Genomic DNA, 17,664 nt, shown 5'->3' on the forward strand with positions numbered 1-17,664 from the left:
CTGACCCTTGTACACTGCCCTACTGACCCCTGTACACTGCCCTGCTGACCCCTGTACACTGCCCTGCTGACCTCCCATTCTCTGCCCCCCTGACATTTTTATTGCACTCCCACATCAGACAGGCAAGATCCGGTCCTGGGCCAGTCTATCTGTCTTATCCAGCTGTATATTCCACCTTGGGCCCCAACATCCTTATTATACTAGAATTGGTGTCTGTGGACCTTGCTGAATGAGACGTTCCGGGTCCCATTGGGAGGTGACGGAGGTGCACCCCTCCAGTGTGATGTGTTTTTATCAGTTGTATGTCTTGTGATCTGTTGGGTTCTACCTGGACCTTCTCAATTCCCTAGAAGAGAATATCTCGAAATGCGTCGGAATATGAAAACGTGTTACCCAAGTTGTACTGCGATCACTAGATCTTTTATTAGCTTTGTTTCATTTTCATGTCTTTTTTGGTATCATGTGACAAATACAATTTGTAGTTTACTTATCTAGTAGTTGAAATTCCTGCAAATTCCCGGTTGTGTTGAATATGCTATTATAGGGATGTTGGCATTCTGGGATGTGGGTGGAGACACTTGTTGATGTCTTTCCGTTGTACTCAAAAGGTCGCCTCCCGGGCAGAAATGGTGACATTTTGGCATTAATATTGAAAATCTGACTGATCTGCCAGAAACCGTCTGTTATTGAAGGATGGTGATGACATGAAGCTATTTATTATCACATCGTTGTTCGGCTCCTTTTAAAATCCTGTTGATAACAGAAATCCCCCGAATGTCCGGCCTTGGTACAGACAAAGAGACACACACGGGGTACAATGGCAATTAAGGGTTAATTTCCCACATCTGTGACTTTTTACATTGAAATTAGTGTCTGTGTATAAATAGTCAATGAATTTGTTAGATCTCATGGATGTGCTGAGCAGGCTAGGTACTGAGCCATGGGGAGCAGAAAAGAACTGTCAAAAGACCTGCGTAACAAGGTAATGGAACTTTATAAAGACGGAATAGGATATAAAAAGATATCCAAAGCCTTGAATATGCCGGTCAGTACTGTTCAATCACTTATTAAAGCGGAGTTCCACTCACTCTGTAAAAAAATAAGTCAGCAGCTACAAAAACTGTAGCTGCTGGCTTTTTAAAACAGCCACTCACCTGTCCCACGATCCCGCGTTGCCCCTGCCGCAGCCCGTTTCACCGGCCATCCTCTATTCCAGGCTTCGGCATCTTCAGTTTTGGCACCAGGCTGTGCCAGCTTGCGGCTTCACAGCCGGGTGCCCACTGCGCATGCGCAAGATGCATTGCGCTTCCTGAATGGTCCTGTGGTTTTCAGGGACCTGTCACGTGTCACACAAGACTTTGGGGAGGGAGGGGGGGGGACAACTTCCGCTTCCGATCGCCTAGGCATTCACAGCGAAAGTGGGAGCGGGTACCTGTCAAATTTGGGTACCCGCCCCCCCTCCCTGCTCCCCAAAGGTGCCAATCCTTAATGGGGAGCGGGGGACCAATCTTTAAAGTGGAACTTCCCCTTTTGGGTGGAACTCCGCTTTAAGAAGTGGAAAACTCGAGGATCTCTTGATACCAAGCCAAGGTCAGGTAGACCAAGATAGATCACAGCCACAACTGCCAGAATTGTTCAGGATATAGAAAAAAAATCCCACAGGCAACCTCAGGAGAAATACAGGTGGCTCTGGAAAAAGACGGTGTGGTTGTTTCAAGGAGCACAATACATACAGTAGTTAGTCTGGCTGAAAAACGACAAATGTCCATCCAGTTCAACCATTAAAAAAAAAAAGTTATAATCCTACACCCACAGTTGATCCAGAGAAAGGCAGAAACCCAGCAAAGCACGATCCAATTTGCTCCTGCAGGGGAAAAAATTCCTTCCTGATCCCCCGAGAGGCAATCGGATATTTCCTGGATCAGCTTTCCCTATAAATGTTATATCCAGTTATATTCTGTGTATCCAAGAAAGAATCCAGGACTTTCCTCCAGCAATCCACTGAGCTGGCCACAACCAACTCTGGAGGGAGTCTATTCCACATTCTCACAGCTCTTACTGTGAAGAAACCTTTCCGTGTTTGGAGATTACGACGATACATGAACAAAAATGAGCTGCATGCAGGGGCGGACTCACCATTCCGGGAATCAGGCACCCAGGGCCCGGGGTCAGTAGGGAGCTCCATGAGATGCCCCTGGTACGTTTCATAGGCTTTTTTGGGTGTGGTTTGAATGTAGGTGAGGACACAGGGGCCCCCTGAGTTGTATGAAAGAGGCCTTTACTGCGCCAATGCCACATAAAAGCCCGGTTACAATATGTCAAACAAGACCTTGACACACCTCACCGGGCTTTTTTTTTGCGGCATTGGCGCAGTAAAGGCTTCTTTCTGGCGACTCGACCATGCAGGCCATTTTTGTCCAAGTATCGTCGTACTGTGCTAACTGAAACAACCATTTCTTTTATTTGCTCCCCATGGCTCAGTATGCATAAATAAAAGACATTTTTGGGTGCGATCGGCCCTATTTTCATTATCAATGCCAAAATTTCACCATTTCTTCACAAGTTGCAATAAAGTCTTCAGAAATCGCACACAAATCTTGTGATTTTAAATCGCAGTGGTGTGACTGGTGGCTAAAACTTAATTTTTTTTTAAACTCCTTGGCGCCGAGCGTACGCAAATATGTGGCCTTTTAGCGGCTGGGCCCTAGTGCCGAGGAGCCGCATGTTTGCGTACCCAATGTAAGCAAAACGTGCGCCGAGAGCGCTCACCCTGCACGCTCCTGGCACATTTACCAGCGCCTCATGGAAAGGTCCCAAATGCTGCTTGGGTCGGGAGCTTTTCGATCATGTCACATGACCCTAATCCCCACCCCGTCTCCTGGTGTCACCAACCCCTTAGAGGGCCAGGAGGCTCCGGCACCAAGGAGTTAAATTACCAAACATGTCATACTTACCTGCACTGTGTAATGGTTTTGGTCTTCTTTTCAGGTCCCCTCCCCCTCGAGCAGTGCCCCCAGGGAAAGCCGCTCGCCCTGGGGGCACCACTGCGTGGAGGTTGTGCAAACTGTATATAGGGTTTTGATGGGAATTTCTAGTAATAGTCATTAGTAAGACAAGACACGGCCTCTGTATTAAACTTTCCTTTATGACACAGATACAGATCACAGAACAGACATTGATCTGAATGAATGATTACAGCTGCCACAGATTAGACGTATAACACATTGAGATACTAGCATGCAAAGATACACAGCTCCATGTCTGCCGGGGCCACAACGACCCTGCCTCCCACAACAAGAACACACCTATCCTTTCCACGCGGCAAATTCGGCTCCGCAGTCTTCTTAAAGAGTCCCTTCTATGAGATCGGCTGACCTTGGATGGTTCCCCAACCCCTATAGTACTCTTGGGATGTCTGGGATCAACACAGAATTGCTTCTGATAGATAGAAAGGACATAAAAGATGAAGAGAATTCATTAGGACTCAACATGAGGAGTAATTAATTATGACTCATTAATGGTAAACTCCATCCAAATCTTGTATTTCAGGTGCGCATCACATCATGGCTTCTTATAGATTGGCCCATACAGTAGAAGACCTTCTGTGGGTGGTGAGGTGAAGGGACGGATGGTGATGTCACAACAAAAGTCCAAATACTATGACATCATCAGCACAACATATTCAAAGAGGAAGAGGGGACATTTGTCTGTCATCCATTAGAAGTGACGTTTGGAGGCCAGTAAGGACCTCAAGCAGCAGTAACAGTCACTGGTGCCTAAGGAAGAGGTCCCTAGTGGTCTCAAAACATCACTTCTTAAATGTCCTTTCTCCATCCATCAATATGGTGTGCTGGTAATATGTCATTTGGGCTTCTTTTAGAGACTCAGTTGTGGAGGTTTTGCTGCAGTAAGTTATGTCTCTACCGCTGAAACAATGGTGTCATTGGACTCCAGCTCTTTGTTCTACATGGTAGAGAACCAAAGAAGAAAGTCAACATCAATTGGCTTTGTATTGCTGAAGGCCATTGGGTGGATCTGAAAAATCTGGTGCTGACTTTATTGCCATAGAGAATGCTATATATAAGAAGGTAATGTGATACAACTTGGTGGTAGCCACTGAAAACTAAATGATCACAGATGCCAAAATAAAATATTGGTGAAAGCAGGCCCATAGTTTGCAACAGGGTTTCTCAACCAGGGTTCCATAGAGTGCTAGGGTTCCTCCAGAGGTTGCTAGGGGTTCCCTGAGCAATGTCTGCCTCTCAGATACGTTCCCACTGACACCATAGATCTTTTTAGCTATCTGTAAGGGGGGAATTCTTCCCAATGACCACAAGTGTAAGAAGCATTCTTCCCACTGACCACCAATGTAAGGGGTAATCTTCCCACTGACCACCAATATGAGGGACATTCTTCCCACTGATCACCAACGTAAGGGACATTCTTCCCACTGACCCCCAATGTAAGGGACATTCTTCCCACTGACCCCCAATGTAAGGGGAAATCTTCCCACTGATCACCAATGTAAGGGACATTCTTCCCACTGATCCCCAATGTAAGGGGAAATCATTCCACTGACAACCAATGTAAGGGACATTCTTTCCACTGATCACCGATGTAAGGGACATTCTTCCCACTGACCTCCAATGTAAGGGATATTCTTCCCACTGACCCCCAATGTAAGGGACATTTTTCCCACTGACCCCAAATGTAAGGGACATTCTTCCCACTGACCCCCAATGTAAGGAACATTCTTCCCACTGACCACCAATGTAAGGAGCAGTCATCCCACTGAACCCCAATGTAAGGGACATTCTTCCCACTGACCCCCAATGTAAGGGACATTCATCCCATTGAACACCAATGTAAGGGACATTCTTCCCACTGACCCCCAATGTAAGGGACATTCTTCCCACTGACCCCCAATGTAAGGGACATTCTTCCCACTGACCACCAATGTAAGGGACATTCTTCCCACTGACCTCCAATGTAAGGGACATTCTTCCCACTGACCACCAATGTAAGGGACATTCTTCCCACTGATCACCAATGTAATGAGCATTCTTCCCACTGACCCACAATGTAAGGGACATTCTTCCCCTGACCCCCAATGTAAGGGACATTCTTCACACTGACCACCAATGTAAGGGACATTCTTCCCTCTGACCTCCAATGTAAGGGACATTCTTCCCACTGACCCCCAATGTAAGGGACATTCTTCCCACTGATCACCAATGTAAGGGACATTCTTCCCACTGACCTCCAATGTAAGGGACATTCTTCCCACTGACCACCAATGTAAGGGACATTCTTCCCACTGACCACCAATGTAAGGGACATTCTTCCCACTGATCACCAATGTAAGGGACATTCTTCCCTCTGACCTCCAATGTAAGGGACATTCTTCCCACTGACCCCCAATGTAAGGGACATTCTTCCCACTGATCACCAATGTAAGGGACATTCTTCCCACTGACCCCCAATGTAAGGGGCATTCTTCCCACTGACCCCCAATGTAAGGGACATTCTTCCCACCAACCTCCAATGTAAGGGACATTCTTCCCACCGACCACCAATGTAAGGGACATTCTTCCCACCGACCACCAATGTAAGGGACATTCTTCCCACTGATCACCAATGTAAGGTGCATTCTTCCCACTGACCCCCAATGTAAGGGACATTCTTCCCACTGACCCCCAATGTAAGGGACATTCTTCCCCTGACCCCCAATGTAAGGGACATTCTTCACACTGACCACCAATGTAAGGGACATTCTTCCCTCTGACCCCCAATGTAAGGAGTATTCTTCCACTGACCATCCCACTAATGTATCAGGAGTTGTAGATATAGTCATTTTTAGCAGGGGTTTCCTGAGACCAGAAAGTTATTTCAAGGGTCCCTCTGGTTATACCAACTAAAAAACAAACAAAAGGTTTGGCCACAATCAGATTTTGACTAAAAGGGATAAGGAACAGTTATGAGTAAGAAAAACTCACCAAATATATTACAATCTGATTGTAAAATCTCCTTTAGATCTACCAACATCTATGTAGCATGAGCGCCTGCCCAACTGGACATAAATGAACAGGATGTTACGGTAGACGCTAATATTACATGATTTTAGGAAAAACTCAAAAGTTGTACAAAGACAGTCCTGCCAGACTGTAGGGTGAATGGAGAGTTTAGGGTGTTTAAACAATTCTGTAGCCAAAAGCCAGTCCTAATGATCCTATTACTGCAGAGGCATTGCATATTAGCTTTGGTTGGGTCCTGATGATACTTGAAACAAAACCACCAAAAGAAAGATCCTCCAAGTCCCAATCTTGAGATACCTATGATAAGCTAGGGGAGTCACTGGTACTGCATCAGAACATCAAACAATTCAAATAAAAACCTGCTTTAGACTTAATCCTAGTGTGAATTTACAAAAAAATGTTTGTAAATTCTCACTAGGGTTCAGTGAGTCTAAACCAGGTTTTTATATGAATTGTTTGATGTCCTGATGATACAGAACCAGCAAAGCCAGAAAAATCTTGTTCTCAACCATCTATGGCCTTCAAAAATGGTAACTCGACTCAACATTGCTATTTGACTTTTTTTTTGCAGTTGAGTGGCAACTCTCAAGAACTCCAAGGACAACCTATTCCTACTAAAACGTTCAGTCCTCCCCTACTAACATCCAATACAGAACAAGATAATTTGGTCATGCTTTTCTGATGCAGACTAGACTTTCTCAAACAGGGTTCCTCAGAGGTTGTTAGGGGTTCCTTGAGCAATGAGCAACTTCTGCCTCTCGGATGAGTAACCACTGACACCAATGTTTTTTTTTAGCTATCTATAAGAGGGGGGTACTTCCTTCTGACCCTAAATGTAAGGAACACTCTTCCTTTTGACCAACACACTAATGTACTATGTGTTGTAGATATTATCAACAGGGGTTCCCTGAGACCAGAAAGATATTTCAAGGGTTCCTCCACGTTAAAACGGTTGAGAAAGGCTGATGTGGACAAAATAAAAAGGAGGAGACCGGATGAGAGGGGTTGACACCTTCATTATGGCCTTGTGACAGGGCAGAGGCACAAACTACTACAGAGATAACTCGCTGATATAGAAAGCTTGAAAGGGATCCAACTCACCTGGACCTACCCAAAACAGACAGATTAGTTTTGGATGGAGTTGACCTTTAATGAAAACCCATCAGTACAGAAAAATGGTAGCTGCTGTTGTTGACGTATTTTTTTGAGGTGGAAGCTTCAAAGATGTCATCCTTATCCTTCCTTCACTACTTTGTGGGTCATTGACCTGAATAAGTTACTTCTTCACCTTCTTTTGCTGCTTACCTGTTCCAGTAAATTATAGTGAAGCAAGGAAAGCCTGACAGCCCCGATCCTTGCACATTGTCTACACTATATGGGCAAAGGTTTATGGATGGAACTGTTGGCCGTCCCATTTCAAAACCATGGGCATTAATTTGAATTTACTTCCCCCCAATCCCTTCCCATAAGAGCTACACCCTTTTGGAAAGGCCTTCTACAAGATGTTGGAGTGTGCCTGTGGGAATGTGAGCCCAATCAGCCAAAAGAACATTTGTGAGATCAGGTATTGACGTTGGATGAGAAGGCCTGGCTCACAATTGATGTTCCAATTCACCGCAGAGGTTTTCAGTAAGGTTGGCTCTGTGTAGGCCACTTGTTACCTCCACACCAAACCATGTCTTTATGAAGATGTTGAATGAAAAGACCTTGCTCATTCCAATTCATCCCAAAGATGTTTAGTAGGGTTAAGGTCAGGGATCTGCGTAGGCCACTCATGTTCCTCCACACCAAACTTATCAAACCATGTCTTTATGGTTTTGGTTCACCCGGATTAGGCTTAGTTATAGCGCTACCTCTATGAATAAGCCTAGTCATTTGTGAGATTGGGTATTGTTATTGGATGAGAAGACCTGGATCACAACTGGCATTCTATTTTATTTCAAAGATGCTGAGTAGGGTTGAGGTCAGGGGCCAGGGCTCTGTGTAGGCCACTTGTGTTCCTATACACCAAACCATGTCTTTATGAAGATGTTGAGTGAGAAGACCTTGCTCCTTCCATCTCATCCCCAAGATGTTCAGTAAGGTTGAGGTCAGGGCTCTTTGTAGGCCACTCATGTTCCTCCACGCCAAATCATATCTTTAGGAAGATTTTGGATGAGAAGACCTTGCTCCTTCCAACTCATCCCCAAGATGTTCAGTAGGGTTGAGGTCAGGGCTCTTTGTAGGCCACTCATGTTCCTCCACGCCAAATCATATCTTTAGGAAGATTTTGGATGAGAAGACCTTGCTCCTTCCAACTCATCCCCAAGATGTTCAGTAGGGTTGAGGTCAGGGCTCTTTGTAGGCCACTCATGTTCCTCCACGCCAAATCATATCTTTAGGAAGATTTTGGATGAGAAGACCTTGCTCCTTCCAACTCATCCCCAAGATGTTCAGTAGGGTTGAGGTCAGGGCTCTTTGTAGGCCACTCATGTTCCTCCACGCCAAATCATATCTTTAGGAAGATTTTGGATGAGAAGACCTTGCTCCTTCCAACTCATCCCCAAGATGTTCAGTAGGGTTGAGGTCAGGGCTCTTTGTAGGCCACTCATGTTCCTCCACGCCAAATCATATCTTTAGGAAGATTTTGGATGAGAAGACCTTGCTCATTCCAATTCATCCCCAAGATGTTCAGTAGGGTTGAGGTCAGGGCTTTGTGTAGGCCACTCATGTTCCTCCACACCAAACCATATCTTTATGAAGATTTTGGATGAGAAGACCTTGCTCATTCCAATTCATCCCCAAGATGTTCAGTAGGGTTGAGGTCAGGGCTTTGTGTAGGGGACTCATGTTCCTCCACATCAAACCATCAAACCACGTCTTTATGGATATTTTATGGGTGTCCACATCCCTTTGCCCATACAGTGTACCTTAATCAAGGGTATGTGCATGTCATATATAAAACAACATTGTGGTTCTAGGACTTTATCTTCAGATTGAAGTCCATCACAGTAGCCCAGGTACCTTCTGATAGCGGAGAGAACATTAAACAAACAAAAAATGTGAATAATCACCATTTAGACTCCCAACATTCAGGACTCCGAAACTACAAGACTGCTTTTTCTTTTTCTCCAACATTACAATAGAACGAGGACAGAGAAAAGGGACTGATGCCATTTGGCAGTGTGACAGAAAACACCATATAGAAACTCTCCATGATGCCACCGAAATCTACATCTGTATTGGTTTGTGGAGGCCTCTGCAGATCTAAAAATGAGCAAGAGAGCTGTCATCTTTAAAGCTACGACCTCTAAGGAGCCTCCAGCTGTGAGGTCCCGGTTCACTAATCCTCGGGACAGAGTATGATATATTTAAAGCTGCTTTTTTTTTTTTGTTTCAAAGTAAAAAGTCTAGGACAGAGGTTCCTGGGGACTGTCCAACATCCTTTCCCACGATGACATTTTGGTATAAACGCGAAGCTTGGATGGCCTTTTTTTTTTCAGTTCCATACACGGCTGTGAACTTAAGAGGTAGTGCAAGAGAGTCTTCGAAGGGCAGTAATCCATGCTGTGATCGAACGTCCAAAACTCCTCCAATCCTGCTCTAAATAGGCGGGGAAGAGAGTGAATTTGATGATTGGATATCTTAGCACTTGGCAAACGATAAGAACGGGGGACCAGCCTTCGTGGATACCACAAACGTGGGTAAAAATAACAGAGTAGGCCACGGTACACAGCAACAGACAATTGTAAGCTACAAAGATGGACGCCACCTTAACAGCAATGGCGGTAAAAGAGCGTCAAAACATACAATAGCAGAGGAAATCAGAGAGTATTAAAGACACGGCAGGTTCGTCTCTTTATACACACACCAAATATTTTATATATTACTTTGTTTTCTTTTTCATTTTTTTTTTTTTACCATAAGATGTATAAAAATAAATTTTCCTTCGTATCTGACTACAGCGAAGAAGCAGATGAACAAAATGGACGACGGACTGATAATAATCATCCAATTCTAGCGGTTTTTAATATGCGGCGTGATTTTTTTTTTTTTTAAAGTACAAATAAATATGGTGCAACTTAATATTTGTATGTCGATCATTTACAGGAAAGGCCGAATAATGCCTCAGCCAATGGAGCGCCTGCTGATGCTGTCATTGCTGTCTATTGGCCAGCAGGAGTCACTAGAGTGGTTCAAAGTCCATTTGGTTGAAAACCAGTAGAAGGCGCTGCCAAGAACAACCAATCCGGTGTTAGCTTTCCTTCTTTAAGAAAGGACAAATGTGGGTGGGGCAGGTTGCTACGGGCAATACTGCAGTGACTCTTTGCGAAATGGGCGATTTAAAGGGTCACTCCATCTGAAAGGGATAGTCCAGATTTAGGATCATCCTGGTAAGTTGAATCACTCAATCACTTTTTGACTCTGTGGTTGTAAACCCTTCCCCGTGCAGTGACTGGCCTCAGGTGATACACAGAGATGACACAAATCCTCCTACATAAGGTGTACCTGTTTATCTGTAGCCCTCTCTCCTCTACATCCATCCAAAGTCCAGAATTTATAAAACTTGTCTGAGCTTTCAGAAAGCAGGGAAGGGGGTGGAGAACTGAAGTTAAACTCTGTAGATATCAGTGAGGAGTACTCTGATTGCTGATTGGAGGGGAGGGACCCCCCTTTCCTACAGCACACAGGAACAGAGCTGAGACTGCCAATCGTAGGCTGTGTGTTGGAGCTCCCTCCCCTGTCACCATTTTATCTCTTGGTGTCAGGAAAACTTGTCAGAAGTGGCTCATGCTGATAGCAGAGGAAGGAGGCAGCAGACAGAAATGACACTTCGGGGTTTACTAAAGGCAAATAGACGGTGCACTTTGCAAGTGCAGTTGCTCAAGAGCTTAGTGAATGAGGTAAAGCTTCCCTTTGACAATAAAAACCAATCACGTGCAAGGAAAAAAAAAAAAAGGCATTTTTACTTGCACATGATTGGATGATGAATATCAGCAGAGCTTCTGCTCAATTACTATATTTACGCAGGAGTATTTTGTTACAGGAGGGTCTATTGTTGGTGGAGGAGGATCTATTGTTTTTGGGGAGTCTATTGTTGTTTGAGGAGAACGTATTTTTGAACTGGCTTATTGGCTTAACTGGCTTATTTTATTGCAGGGTGGCCTATTATTGCAGGAGGGGGATCTATTGTTGCTTGGAGGGTATTTTGTTGCAGGAGGGTCTGTTAATGCTGGAGGAGGATCTATTGTTGCCTGGGGGAGATTTTGTTGCAGCAGGGTCTATGGTTGCTGGAAAGGGGACCTATTGTTGCTTAGGACTATTTTGTTGCAGGAGGGTCTGTTCCTCGGGGGGGGGGGGGGTTATTTTGTTGCAGGAGGGTCTATTTTTGCTGGAGGTGGATCTATTCTTTCTGCCTGCAGGGGATCTATTTTACTACTTTTCTTGTTATCATTAAAAAAATTCAATACAAATTATTTAGCACCACAAAATGATACTTGGTTCTGTATTCTCTAAAAGAGGTGGTACTGGGAGGTGGGTAGATGGAGGAACCAAGGGACGGTGCTCAGAAGTGGGTTGGGGGTTGAAACCAAGGGACGGTGCTCAGAGGTGGGTAGAGGGAGGAACCAAGGGACGGTGCTCAGAGGTGGGTAGAGGGAGGAACCAAGGGATGGTGCTCAGAGGTGGGTAGGGGGTGGAACCAAGGGATGGTGCTCAGAGGTGGGTAGGGGGAGGAACCAAGAGATGGTGCTCAGAGGTGGGTAGAGGGAGGAACCAAGGGATGGTGCTCAGAGGTGGGTAGAGGGAGGAACCAAGGGATGGTGCTCAGAAGTGGGTTGGGGGTTGAAACCAAGGGACGGTGCTCAGAAGTGGGTTGGGGGTTGAAACCAAGGGACGGTGCTCAGAGGTGGGTAGGGGGTGGAACCAAGGGACGGTGCTCAGAGGTGGGTAGAGGGAGGAACCAAGGGATGGTGCTCAGAAGTGGGTTGGGGGTTGAAACCAAGGGATGGTGCTCAGAGGTGGGTAGAGGGAGGAACCAAGGGATGGTGCTCAGAGGTGGGTAGAGGGAGGAACCAAGGGATGGTGCTCAGAGGTGGGTAGAGGGAGGAACCAAGGGATGGTGCTCAGAGGTGGGTAGAGAGAGGAACCAAGGGACGGTGCTCAGAGGTGGGTAGAGGGAGGAACCAAGGGATGGTGCTCAGAAGTGGGTTGGGGGTTGAAACCAAGGGATGGTGCTCAGAGGTGGGTAGAGGGAGGAACCAAGGGATGGTGCTCAGAGGTGGGTAGAGGGAGGAACCAAGGGATGGTGCTCAGAGGTGGGTAGGGGGTGGAACCAAGGGATGGTGCTCAGAGGTGGCTAGAGGGAGGAACCAAGGGATGGTGCTCAGAGGTGGGTAGAGGGAGGAACCAAGGGATGGTGCTCAGAGGTGGGTAGGGTCGGAGACAAGGGATGGGCCGCTGCACCTATTCTAAACTGACCCCTTGTTCAGGTACTTTGGAGACCCCTGTAATAAAGGAGAACCATTTTTGCTGATTCCCCGGCGTGCCGGCTCTTTCCTGCGCTCTGCATGGCAATGCTCTATGGGTGGGGCAGCCCGGTGCCATTCATTGTGAATCGCTCCCCAGTGCACTGTACAGTGGTGCCCAACACACCACAACACATTTCCCATGCACTGTGGAGCTCTACACTGTTAAAACAAAAAAGGATCATGTACACTTCCTCATCTGCTGTGGTGCACCGGTAGCCCATTCAAAGGGATGGCTGACTTAATGCAACGCACGTTAACACGCGTTATTTATGTGTGCGCATGAACACGCCGCAATGGCACACCTAACCATCCCTGGGCCCCCAAGAGATTCGCTTTTCAAGTCATTTACTACAATGAGGGATGAGATACTCAGAAAATGAGAGTATGGCGGGGCAGACCAGGCAATGTAAATTGTCGCTTTTCCAGAGGATGATGGGCGTGAGCAAACGCAAAAATGATGATAGGAGACTCATATGTTCAACCAATCAGAATTGTTCCTGGCAGACGGATCATTCATCTGCACAGTGAGAAATTCCGATCAATAGGCCGGTAATATATCTGAAAGGAATCTACTTTACGGCTTTGCTGCACATGACAGATTGGAGCTCCATTTATCAAAGTGTCTGAAAGAAGGACTGTTGTCATGACCTGTGAGGACCGCGAGGAATTTCACCTCCATTAATGTATCGGCTAAGGACAACAGAAGCTGACTAGTATCTTTATGACACCTTGAGAAGTAAAGCCAACAAATAGTTTCCTTTTATGTATCATATTGTGCCACATGGCCACAAAGTCACTATTGCCACCAAGTCCAGACGACCACCCATGGGAACTATGCTGGGCTCCCCCCTCCATGGCAATGGGTATTCTCCCTCTATATCTTTTGGACAATAAATGGGATCATCTAATGAATGGGATCATCTAATGAACGGGATCATCTAATGAATGGACTCATCCAATGAACGGGATCATCTAATGAATGGGATCATCGAATGAATGGGCTCATGTAACGAATGGGCTCATTTAATGAATGGGATCATCTAATAAATGGGCTCATCTAATGAACGGGTTTATGTAACAAATGGGCTCATTTAATGAATGGGCTCATCTAATGAACTGGATCATCTAATGAATGGGCTCATGTAATGAACGGGTTTATGTAACAAATGGACTCATCTAATGAACGGGCTCATCTAATGAACGGGCTCATCTAATGAACGGGCTCATCTAATAAATGGACTCATCTAATGAACGGGCTCATCTAATAAATGGACTCATCTAATGAACTGGATCATCTAATGAACGGGCTCATCTAATAAACGAGATCATCTAATAAATGGACTCATCTAATGAACGGGCTCATCTAATGAACGGGCTCATCTAATGAACGAGATCATCTAATAAATGGACTCATCTAATGAACGGGCTCATCTAATGAACGAGATCATCTAATAAATGGACTCATCTAATGAACGGGCTCATCCAATAAACGTGCTCATGTAATAAACGGGCTAATCTAATGAATGGGCTCATCCAATGAACGGGCTCATCCAATGAACGGGCTCATCTAATAAATGGCCTCATCTAAGAAACGGGCTCATGTAATGAATGGGCTCATCCAATGAATGGGCTCATGTAATGAATGAGCTCATCTAACGAATGGGCTCATCTAACAAATGGGCTCATGTAATGAATGGGCTATTTTATTGAATGTACTCATCTAATGAATGGGCTATTTTAATGAATGGGCTCATCTAATGAATGGCTTATCAAACAAAAAGGGGCCATTTATAAGAAAGTGTCTGAAGATAGAACTGTATTAAGCACGGCAACTAATCACATTTTCCTTCTACAGTACAAAGAGGACGGCACAAAGTAACCAAGAGCAACCAATCAGCTTTCAAGTCTTAGAGGGGGGCCGGCTAATCCATGCGGCCTACGATTGGCTGCTCCAGCTCACCGTACGTCTCAGCCTATTGCGCTCTATAATAAGAGCTCCAATCTCGTATTTCTGCCACCGTTCCTCTCTGCGTGGCGCCATCCCTCCCCCCGCCCACCCGCTTCATTTTTCGTGGTCGTTTTGCGTCTTACATAAATTTGCAGCGAACTCCCCGGATCCATCAGTAGCCTCGCACTTTTCATATTGCACTCGTGTCCCCTACATGGGAATTCTTCATTTTGCTTTTATAAATAGAAAAGAAAAAGAAAAAAAAAAACTGTACAATCTCGCCAAACGTGGGCTGAAGTCTGTGAGCCAGGAGGAGCCCTGGATTCACCTCCCACCAGTTCCCCCCCACCCCCACCCACCCCCTCCCCCCAAAGGGGTGCCTTGTCCACGACCGTCCATGAAATATTTGGGGTGTTTCTGCAGGCCGTCGGGGCGAGCAGCAGAGGTTGGTTGGAGCGAAGACACCTATACATACAAATGTCATCGTCTTTCCGATCGGGACGGAAGTTGTGTCTTTGTTGCCTTTTTTAAATTTTCTTTTAATCCAAGAAGTGGAGGAGGGGGGGGGCGTTGGGGTCCTGAAAAGCCGAGCAACACAAGAGGCGTCTGCTACAGGAGAGGTAGGTAGGAGGAGATCGATCTGGAAGTGCAGCACTGGTGGTGCCTCTTTGGAGCACTCCTTCCTCTTGCCGAGCGCCCAGCGGAACTCCCGGAACACTTCGCCGTTTCCACTCCAGGAATTTCCCTCCCACTCCTCCCGACATGGCGGACCGGGCTTTGGCAGGGCTGGCAAAAACAAAAACCCCCAAAAAGTTTTGGGGTAGGGTGTCGTGATTTTTGGATTTCTCTTTAAGAGGTGTTCTTGGTGTCGGACATTTCTTGGCTGTCTAGCAAGGTAGTTTCATTTGTATTTCTGGTTTATGGTTTTTTGTTTTTTTGGATTTCAATTTCATTTAAAGCCAAAGATTTGAAAGCAGTTCTTAAAAATAACAAAAATAAAAAAAACCCAAAAAACAAAAAAAATCCCCCAATCCGCGATCTTTTGCATCCCCTCCATGGGATATCCATTCCTACATTAAGAGGCGAGATGGGCTTCATATGGGCCAAAACCAAACCACACGGACATGCAGGTCCTAGCCCACCCAAGTAGAGGGGGTAGTCGGGCGGGGGGGAGGGGGTCAGGTAAAGTCTTGACGGGCACTACTATATACCAGCAGCAAGGCTGACCAGTGCAGGTCGCTGTGTGTCCAAGTGGTCGGTCTCTGTCCTGGGATATGTATCGCGGGAGGTCCCAGTTTAGCGGGAAGCCGTGTCTAACAGAAGAGGCGTGGCGGGGGTCCCAGATCGAGAGGCAGAGCTGCTTGCGGTGGGGCTGGCTGCGGGCGTGGCAGGGGTGGTTGGCGCTGGTGGTGCACTGGGAGGGTGGTGCATGGATTGGCCGCATACGTGATGATGTTTCTCCCAGTCCTTGTGTTGGCAGAAGGAGCCGCAGTATCGTGCTGTGTTGCAGCCGCTGCAGGTCTCACTTGCTTTCCGGCCGCAGTTCCAACAACTCTACAAAAAAAAAAAAAAAGAAGAAAATAGAGAAAAATTTGACGCAATCAGCAGAAGCAGAAAAAACGTTTGGCTCCTGTTATTGGAAGTTACAAAATGATACATTGTCCCCTAACGGGGTCTCCAAAACTGACCAAATACACGTGCAGACCTTTAGTGTTTGGTCAGCATTCAGCTTTGCTCAGCAGCAGATTCCCGAGGCAGAGAGAGTGACAGACTCACCTATAGGAAGGCCTCAGCCCAATAATCAGGTCCGGCCACCACCCACATGGGAGAAAAATATATTTAAAAAATATTCTTCCCAAATAAATTGACATATATTTGGCCGTATTCAATATATTTAAAAATATATATATATAAACTGTATGTTAAATTGCATTTTTGTTACAAAAGATATAAAAAATTGTTCTAAAAATACATTTCAAATATACTGTATGTCTTTAAAAATACAAAATCTACATTTTTGGAATGCATTTACAAATATATGTAAAAATAAATGGTATATAAAATATATTTTACCATTTATTTTTACATATATTTGTAAGTGCATTCCAAAAATGTAGATTTTGTATTTTAAGAAACATACAGTATATTTGAAATGTATTTTTAGAACTATTTTTTATATCTTTTGTAACAAAAATTCAATTCAACATACAGTGTATATATATATATATTTTGAAATATATTCAATATGGCCAAAATTGTAGCTTTTTAAAAATATGTCAATATATTCAGGAAGAATATTTTTCAAATATATTATATATAATATATTTTAATATATTTGAAAAATATTCCTCCTGAATATATTGACATATTTTTGGAAAGCTACAATTTTGGCCATATTCAATATATTTCAAAATATAATTCAATACCTCCAGCACACCCCAGCATCCCTTGCCGCTACATACATTCAGTGCTGGAGGTGCCGGAACTGCGTTCCCACTGAAAAAATCCCTGAGGAAGACAATACTAATCCCCAGTCACTGACTTTTTAAAAGTCAGCAGCTCTAGTTATTTGTAGCTGCTGACTTGAAGAAAACAAAAACAAAGTGAAGTTCCCCATTAACAATCATTGCTGTAAATAGCCACTTTTGTTCCTAACTGGCTGCAGATTAAAATGGTGTACCCAGAGGAGCCAAGGGACGGTGCTCGGAGGGGAGTAGAAGGTGGAACCATGGGACAGTGCTCAGAGGTGGGTAGAAGGTGGAACTAAGGGACGGTGCTCGGAGGTGGGTAGGGGGTGGAACCAAGAGACGGTGCTTGAAGGTTGGACCAAGGGACGGTGCTCAGAGGTGGGTAGAAGGTGGAACCAAGGGACAGTGCTTGGAGGTGGGTAGAAGGTGGAACCAAGGGACGGTGCTCAGAGGTGGGTAGAAGGTGGAACCAAGGGACGGTGCTTGGAGGTGGGTTGGGGGTGGAACCAAGGGACAGTGCTTGGAGGTGGAACCAAGGGACGGTGCTGGGGGGTGGGTAGGAGGTGGAACCAAGGGACGGTGCTCGGAGGTGAGTAGAAGGTGGAACCAAGGGACGGTGTTCGGAGGTGCGTAGGGGGTGGAACCAAGGGACGGTGCTTGGGGGTGGGACCAAGGGATGATGCTCAGAGGTGGATAGGAGGTGG

At 45.5% G+C, this 17,664-nt stretch overlaps 1 protein-coding gene across 1 annotated transcript in view; it reads right to left on the minus strand.

Annotated features, from left to right (window-relative positions):
- Positions 1–3,127: 3,127 nt before the first annotated feature.
- The window catches only part of LOC149450068 (transcriptional corepressor CBFA2T3-like), a 60,293-nt gene continuing 45,756 nt past the window's right edge, over positions 3,128–17,664 (minus strand). Inside the window, exon 10 of the mRNA XM_089692396.1 lies at positions 3,128–16,046. Coding sequence (XP_089548522.1) covers positions 15,789–16,046 — 258 coding nt within the window. The 3' untranslated portion in view covers positions 3,128–15,788. The remainder of the gene's footprint in view (positions 16,047–17,664) is intronic.

This window comes from Staurois parvus, unplaced genomic scaffold (assembly GCF_062004578.1).
Source record: "Staurois parvus isolate SC_StPar_1 unplaced genomic scaffold, SC_StPar_1.0 ptg000585l, whole genome shotgun sequence".
Lineage (NCBI taxonomy): Eukaryota > Metazoa > Chordata > Amphibia > Anura > Ranidae > Staurois > Staurois parvus.